At 31.3% G+C, this 8,740-nt stretch overlaps 1 protein-coding gene across 1 annotated transcript; it reads left to right on the forward strand.

Moving 5' to 3' along the window:
• The first annotated feature begins 464 nt into the window (after positions 1-464).
• Positions 465-6,978, forward strand: LOC126979110 (enkurin). The gene is made up of 4 exons (XM_050828320.1): positions 465-629; positions 3,265-3,555; positions 4,491-4,707; positions 6,716-6,978. The coding sequence occupies exons 1-4, from the start codon at positions 544-546 to the stop codon at positions 6,884-6,886; spliced, it is 765 nt and encodes a 254-aa protein (XP_050684277.1). The 5' UTR covers positions 465-543; the 3' UTR covers positions 6,887-6,978.
• Positions 6,979-8,740: the final 1,762 nt, after the last annotated feature.

Raw genomic sequence — 8,740 nt, forward strand, 5'->3', positions numbered from 1 at the left:
CCAAAAGCGGTAATTAATGATATTTTTCATATCATAAAGACTAAGAAGAAAATCTCCTTGAATATTATGCCGGGCGTCGACTGTGTATGTCAGATGAATTGAATTACTCATTCATTGTAAATTGAATCGAATTGTAGGGATCCCTATTAATTTAAAATATAAAATAGTGTCATTCAGTGAAGATGCAGCTTTCTAATGGTGAAAGAATTTTTGAAATCGGTTGAGTAGTCTTTGTGTACCCATTGCAAACATGCATACAAAAAGACAAAATATGTTTCCTCTTTATAATATTAGTTTAGATATTACAAATATAAGATAATATACCTAATTCCATGCAGAATAGTTATAACCTACGATCAACAGTCTGGGTAGTTTATCAAAATGGTATTATAAATAAATTTATTAAACGAGAGTTGCAAAGGTACCTAATAATTATACTCTATGCTTGCTTAGAGCCATAGCAACCAAATAAACAACTCTGATTTTACTTCCATGCATAGTATTGCTTATTTTCATTTAAACAACATTTATTATTAATAAGATATGTCTGTTGTTCAAATCGTTCAACACGATGAAGTTATATACACAATTTTAGATAAACCTCCTCCGGACCCACCTAAAACACCAAGGTAATTGACTTGATGAAACAAAGTTAGTCGTAAGTTCCTCAATAGAAAAAATACTAAGTATTGTCTAAAAAATAAACTAAACCCCTAATACGGGGTAAATATTTCACGAACGTTCACTACTTTTAAAATAGTAATAAAAGTACGTGTTTCTGATATGGAATAATATATTTTTGTACACTGTCACAAAATCGATGGTGTTGTTAAATTTCTCTTGGGATATTGCGGGATGCTTAATCTTCTATTCTATCGCTACTTCTACCACAAGGATTCACAAAAGTTACATAAGAAGTATTATAATTAATAAATCATTGTATTTGCGATTACTAATTGTGACAGTAATCACGACCATCATGTTCACGAAGCATCCTTACACAAACAATGAATTCAAGCTTGATTCAAGGTTGATGCATCCAATATACGATAATAATATATTTATACAGTTTATTCTTTGTTACTTTCTGTGAAATATTTGATATTATTTGAACGTTATCTATATTACAGCCATTGTAAAATACTCTATTTGATTGAAATGAGTGGTCGTTGAGTTTCTTGCGTGTTCTCCTCACGAACTCTACTTTTTCCGAACATTATATGGTTATTAGTTGTAGTAGTAGATTAGTATTTATTTTATTTATTAATAAGGTAGTAATTTAAAAGAAATATTTATAGTGGGCGTTTCAAAAGCGCTTTTTTAAGCTTAATAAAGGTTATTTTACTTTGAATTTGAAGATATTAAAATTAGGTATTATTATTATATAAGTATCATTCTGTCTACGTTGAAGATGAGTTGAGAAAACCCGTATTTCTATTAAGTACTAGCTGACCTGACAGACGTTGTTCTGTATATAAAATTATTTTTTTACCTCCTGAGAGAGACAGATATAAATTCTAATTAGTTATTCATTTTAAGCTATTCTTTCAATTTGATTTCTAAACGGCGGGGGACACATCGATGGAAAAACAAAATTGTCGTTTTTATATTTTAATTCCGAGCATATTAATATTTATTCACCTTTTAAACCTTCTCTGGACTTCCAGAAATAATTCAAGACCAATATTTATGTTCTCGAGTTTTAGCGAGACTAACGAATAGCAATTAATTTTTATTTATATAGATTTTATGCATATTTAAAAAATAGTAAATATAGGAATTCACGTGCCAAAAGAGGCAACTATGACGTATGCAGTGCATAAACTTACAAGGTGGTTACAAAAGATAATGACAAAAGGAATGCAAACATTAAAGAGGAAGAACATTCAAATTACTTGTAGCGTTTCATATTTCAACAAAATTAAAAAAGAACAGTGTAATTCGCGCATTATTTAACTACAGCAAAATTAGTCCATATAATATAATTTCTGCAACTCTGGACAGGTTCTGTAATGTTTGCAACGAAACAATTTCTTACACAGGGGCAATTAAAATTTTTACCAATTTGCTAAATACATTAAAAGCTTAATTTATATTAATAGTAGAGGCTACGTGTTCTCTCCTCTATTCGGACAAATTATAAGTGTAAAATAATGAGTGGGTACTTAAAATCTAAGTTAAATCTATACTAATATATAAAGCTGCAGTGTTTGTTTGTTTGTTTGTTTGTTTGTTTGTTTGTTTGTTTGTTTGTTTGAACGCGCTAATCTCTGGTACTACTGTTCCGATTTGAATGATTCTTTCAGTGTTGGGTAGTCCATTTATCGAGGAAGGCTATAGGCTATGTTTTTTCAAAATTAGAGATCCGTAATAAAATTGCTATTTTGTAACACAAGGTGTAAAATCGAAAACCTATTTTTGCGTGCGCTGCAAAAACTATTAACAATAGAACAAAATGATGTACAGGCTATAATATAGGCAATATTTTACTACTTATAAAACTATCGCGTGAATTATACTTTATATGGCAAAACAACGTTTGCCGGGTCAGCTAGTTAATGATAATACAGATTAATGAGATTATTAGATTGCTGTACTTTAGAAAGCAATCTATTATCATTTAAATATAATCTTAATCTGTGATGTATTTACTTAATTGTTCTAAAACTCTTTTTTTTTTAAATAATGACTCAAGGAATGATGATCTTAGTAACAAAATATAAATAATATTTAAAATTTATATAGGCATATAATATAATTTTATACGATTCTGTTGTTTCGTTTTATTTCATGTAACTTCCAATTGGTGTTATAATTATATTATTAATACGAAATATCCTCAAGCAAAAAGTAGATTTCGTCCATTACTCTGCTGTTATATATGTACGAATCAATTTTTTTTTACTTTAGATACAAGTATAACAATTTCACAAGATCGCAATTTATCTAATTCAAACAGTTGAACGTGTCTCAAAACGGTTGATTATGGTACACGTACTTAATATAAATTAAGGTGGTAAATTATTTATTGGTGCTGCTCGTTTTTAAAGTGCATGTATAACTATTAATTTAAATATCGAGTTAAAATTCATGCTTGTCTCATTAAACTAAAAATAATTCTATATATTACCTATATACTAATATAAGGTATTTATATGTAAACTTACCAACACTTTAACACACACAAAAAATATTTTTATGATAATTTTTAAAGTACTACTTTGTGTTTCCATTGAAAACTACATAATACTACAACATTTATAGATATGAGTCAAAATTAGAAAGACAATTGAAAGAAACGAAAACACCTCAAACTCGTTTCGACTTCGGTTATGCAGAAGTACCTTTAAAAAAACCTGAGGATTTTCTAAAAAAGGGTGAAGGGATTGGTCAGCCCATAAAGAAATCCGATCATAAGTGCTTGGTGTCAGGAACTCTGCCACCAGTTCCGCGACGGCCCCCACCTGGAAAGAAGTCCGATAAGCCTCAGAAAAATTTCAGAGTGGAAAACATAAAAAAGGCCATCAAAACTAAAGCAAAACCTCCACAGCCTAGGTAAGAAGTATTTTTTTTTTATAAATATAGATACACATAATGCATCATTTCTCAACAGATAAGGAGTATCACGATTAGTTGATTGTATTTTTATTTCTATTAATGTACCTGCTTCTATTTTCACATTATACCAGTGGGAGGTTTTTTTTGCATAGGATGACGGCTAAGTGGGTATTACAACGGCGCCTTTGTCTACCGTAAAACTGTATTGTGCAGCATTATTGTCTTTCAGCTTGGCTTTCTTAGGCTGCTTGTACACGTTAAGAAAAGTCGTCGGGCCTATGCATGAATTCTTGTCGTTTCTACACATAAACACTTCTTCGGCGCTGAAGAAAAAAATCTTACCTGCTAGGGGGTTCAGATAGTTTCTGTCTTGTCTATAACATCACCCTAAGCACGACTGCCTGCAAACAATTTTATCGTTTACACGTTCCTATTCGTCATGTCTGCAGTATATTCGAGAAGTTTTCGTGGGTAGATTCGACAAAATTCTTGTTGTGTACATGATGAATTGGTCCTATCTGCAGCGGACATGCTGAAAATTCATAGCGTGTATAAGCGCCCTTACTTGACTAATGAGTCGAAACATTTGATGGCTGATATCTATACAGCGTACAAAGACTTATCTAGCGAGTTAAGTCGAAGTTCGTATTTATAAACATTGCATGATTTCGAACTAGGCTTAAGTTAAGCTCGCACTTGAGTCCACTATAATAACGACTTAGGAAAAACTTAGACTATAAGCCATATTGCAAAATTACGAGCGCAATTGATATGTCCAAAAGAATTTTGAAGAATATTCAAATCGTAGAAATAGAATCGTGTGCGGCACTGCGTGGTGATGTACAGGGCGTATCACTTACAAAAAGGTTAAGGTCCGACTTTTCTCAATAAAAATATTTTGTAATTAGTAAACACCTCATATTTATTTGTAGGTTAGTTGACACTAGAGACGGCCATATAAAGAAGATAAAGGGGTCTGGTGAGGTGCCGGAATATTGTTTGCGTCCCGATTTTGGTAAAATACCTGGGTATTTAATGAAAAGGAACCGGAAAATCCAAAAGGATCTTGAAAAAATGAAATACATAGAAGAACACAAAGAAAGCTTGTGTAAGCTAATAAACGAGCAAGAAAGGGAAAAACTTCTAGAGGTATGCTATTTGTCGGCGAATTAATAAGAATACTAGCTGCCCCGACAGACGTTGTTCTGTAGATAATAAAAAAAATACTGTTTTATAGGAAACTACCTGACCCGGCAAACGTTGTTTTGCCATATAAATTATTTTTAGAGTTAGACCGTTTCTTCGACATTGCTTTATTTTTCTAAAATAAACGTAGCCTAAGTTACTCCTTATTACATCAGCTACATGCCAATAAAAGTCGCCGGATTAGCCGGAACAAATAGACAGACATACTGACAAAAATTGTAAAAATGTTATTTTGGTGAATGTACCGTATATGTATTCATAATATACATTTAGTAAAAAACGGTTATTTCTATATTACAAACAGACACTCCAATTTTATTTAAATGTATAGATAATTCACACAATATTTTTATAAATTATAGCCTATATATTATTCTGGTGTGTAAGCTATATTACTGCAAAGTTTCATCAAAATCCATTCAGTAGTGTTTGCGTTAAAGAAGTTCAAACATACATCCAGACATACAAAAGTTTCACATTTATAATATTAGTAGGATTGTCAATAATATTTCAAAACATCAAGAATTATTTCGTAAAAATGCTCCCTGTTGTTATAATGAAATTGTTTCACAGCGGAACTGTCAAACCGTCTGTCACCAAATTCTCTCATAGAAAATATGTCCATAGAAAATATGTCCATACAAAACAAATATTTAAAATAAAAATAATTATGGGTCCCAAATCGAAATAAAAACTATCCTATCTCTCAAGTTGGACCAAACTGCACTCCATGAAGTAATCCCCTTTAATTACTTTAGGAGTCCATCGCGGACAAACAACGTGTCACGTAATTTATATATATTAAGATTGACACATTTTTACATAAATTACCTTGCTCCAAGCTAGGTATAGCCTGTGCTATGGGTGCAAACAGCGATAAATTTAATACGATATATATTTAATATATAATATTCTCGTGTCATGGTGTTAAACATTGAACTCCTCCGAAACGGCTTGACCGATTCCATCTATTTTTCATCCCCCTAAATGTTAAGGGTGGTCCACACGTTTTTTTTTTAATTTTGTTTTAATTTCTTTTTAAATTTGTTTACAACTTCAAATTTTCACCCATCTACGATCAACAGTTACTTTTGTATCGCGATTTTAATATCGGCAATACAACGTTTGCTGGGTCAGCTAGTATATCTATATAAATAGTCGAACATACATAAATACATTATAAGCATCCATGACTCGGAAACATGATGATGAATGTGGATATTGTACATTCATCATATAAAAGCTTGCCCCTACCGGGACCTCTAGCTCAGTAGGCAGGGTTAGTAATCACTATGCTATATGGGTCTTCAAAACTTAAAGATTAGCACCAAACCTAATAACTATTGATCAGCTTATTTGTAAAAACTATCATCACACGTGTGATCCTGTACAGATTGCCTTTTGACAAAAGAATACTCTTAAAGATTTCTATAATATGTTTCTTTATTTCTGGCTATACTGCGTTCGAAATTCAATAAGGAAACCAATCTGCCCATATTTATGAATAAGTTTATCTGAAGTTTTCATAGAAACCGCAGTTGACTTCGTTTTTTTAATAATGTTTAAAGCTGATGTATGTCAGTCGTAATATTATATGGAGTATGGTTAATTGACTTGCTTGATGCACTCCTATTTAAATAATATATATTTTCCTGTTGTTTTCAAAACTGTATATTGAGGGTAGTTTATTATTGGTGATTCTTATAAATATGACACGTTCAGTATTTACGACACTGTTGGCTTTGTTCAAAACGACGAAGTCAAATCTTGCAGTAGATTTTATTTACTTAAAAAGATATTTAAAATTTAAATAGTCTAAAAGCTTTTTTCGCAGATGGGTTTATAAGGTTTTTTGCACACAGAAAAGACTATTATGCCTTTGGGGCTAGATAATTTGACCTAAAGTTTGTAAATGTTATAGATGTTCCTCAAGATTCTCTTTAATTTTCAGGACTTAAAATACAAATGGCAAGTAATGCAGAAAGCGTTCTTGCAACTGCCAATGCTGACAGATACCATCCCGAAAATTCTACGGAAGACTAAAATGGAACAAGAGTTAAAACAATTAGAAAAAGACATTGCACTTATAGAATCAAATCCTTATATATACATTTACGAGTAGAGATTTCGTCGGCTAAAACGTAAATTTATCTACATATAAAATGCTTATTATGAAATGGAAATACTCTAATGATATTTATAGTTGCATTAAATTTTGGCTTATATTGTAATCTTTATATTATTGTTATCCACATAATATAAGATTTGTCTTTATATTGTCATGCAATGATTTAGACAAGGCTGTTTTGACCTAGCAGCTTACAAGCTACAATTTTTAATGCGTGAAATCAGTCTGTATAGTTGGGACCAGCCTGGCGCAACTCTCTAATAAACTCGAATATGTATGGCATTGCACTAAAAATAATGGCGGCAAACGCTGTTTCGCTCTAACATAATATATTCGACTCTTTTGTTTGTTTTGGTTTGAGTGTCATGTGACATGCCATTCATTCAAAATAAAAGTGACTGTTAACAATAATTTTTGTTACGAATTTTCGTTTTCTTTTACTTTATTCGTGTATTATTCAGGGTAATGTGCTTATTTTTTTTTGTAATAAATGCGTAAGACTTTCTAAGCTATTATACCATGTAATAAAATGTGTTAAATATGTGGTTTAAAATCTGGCTTCACATGGGAGTAAGAGAATTTTCATGGCTAAATTCTTATTGGATAAAGAAAGGTAAGCACTTATGAACAAATCATATGCTAATAAAGAATGCTTAAAGTGATTAAAAGTGATAGAGTATTGATTTAATTCATCTCTGGTATCTATATTTTTGATTAATAAGTTTATTACCTTTGACATCCTTTTCATTATATTATATTGTGGTTATGATGTACAAATAAATATTTAAAGCCTTAAAATTAGGGTTTACTAACTTCTGCTAATATGTATTCTGTTATAATTTCAGATTCAGGACCCTCAGAGAAAATGAAAGACTGTCCAAACCGAAACTACAACGCAAAAAAAAACTATTAATAAAATATTAATTACGTTAATTGTTTTTTTCTTTGAGATAACTAAAACGTATCCCTTAGTTTAAACTAGTTAGACTTTGCTTAGGTCAATATTAAAATTAACAAAAGAGAACCTTAAAATTAGACATTAAATATATATATTAGTTAATTATCGATAAAAATTATGTATTGGTACCAACCCTATATATTTATTATATTGGCAGCTCTGATATTACGTCATTAGGTGATTATGTTGGTATCAATATTTAGTGCAATACAATCAAAGAGTATAATAACATATAGGGAAAAGAGAGCCCTCTCTACGCATTATGAGCTGTCTATTTGAAAGCTGGCGCCATCTGGAGATTGGCCCCGAAAATAACTATATATAACCTCGAAATTATAAATTTAATTTTTAATGTTCTGAAGCAATTAAATAACTAACTCTACTTTTTAATGTAGGTATTGCAATTTTTTACCAAGTTGAAATTGCGCGTAGAGTTAGTTATCTAATTTTGTCACAACATAGAACATAAAGGATAGATTTAGTAGTGTAAATATGCAAAATGGAACAAGAGAGCCACATACATGTGCAAACGCTAGACGTAGCCGCCATTTTATGACCAGTGGGCAGTAACACAATTAAAGAAAAGTTGAAAAGTTTCAAAGCGAGTGACAGCTGCCAAAGCTTTCATTTTCGGGCCAACTAACAGAAAACGTCACTTTAAGGCGTCTTTCCCACCCCTGAATACAATACAAGCGACATTTCTCATTATTTTGTATGTCACTCCCGTCTCTTGAACGTTTAAATTCTCTTTGGTTGTGACTATGTTTTTTCCCAAAGCAATTTTTTTAATAGGTCTATTTGTACGGATCTTGTAACGATAGATCTGGCTATGCACAAGCTAATGCTGTTCAACCACAGGCGTACTTGCAGCTGTCTCACGTAAGCCTGAC

Source organism: Leptidea sinapis, chromosome Z (assembly GCF_905404315.1).
Source record: "Leptidea sinapis chromosome Z, ilLepSina1.1, whole genome shotgun sequence".
Taxonomy (NCBI): Eukaryota; Metazoa; Arthropoda; class Insecta; order Lepidoptera; family Pieridae; genus Leptidea; species Leptidea sinapis.

Coding starts and splice junctions, on each gene's coding strand:
- LOC126979110 (XM_050828320.1), top strand. CDS start 544: ATGTCTGTTGTTCAAATCGTTCAACACGATGAAGTTATATACACAATT. Junction 3,556..4,490: donor GCAAAACCTCCACAGCCTAG/GTAAGAAGTATT, acceptor ATTTATTTGTAG/GTTAGTTGACACTAGAGACG. Junction 4,708..6,715: donor AAAGGGAAAAACTTCTAGAG/GTATGCTATTTG, acceptor TTTAATTTTCAG/GACTTAAAATACAAATGGCA.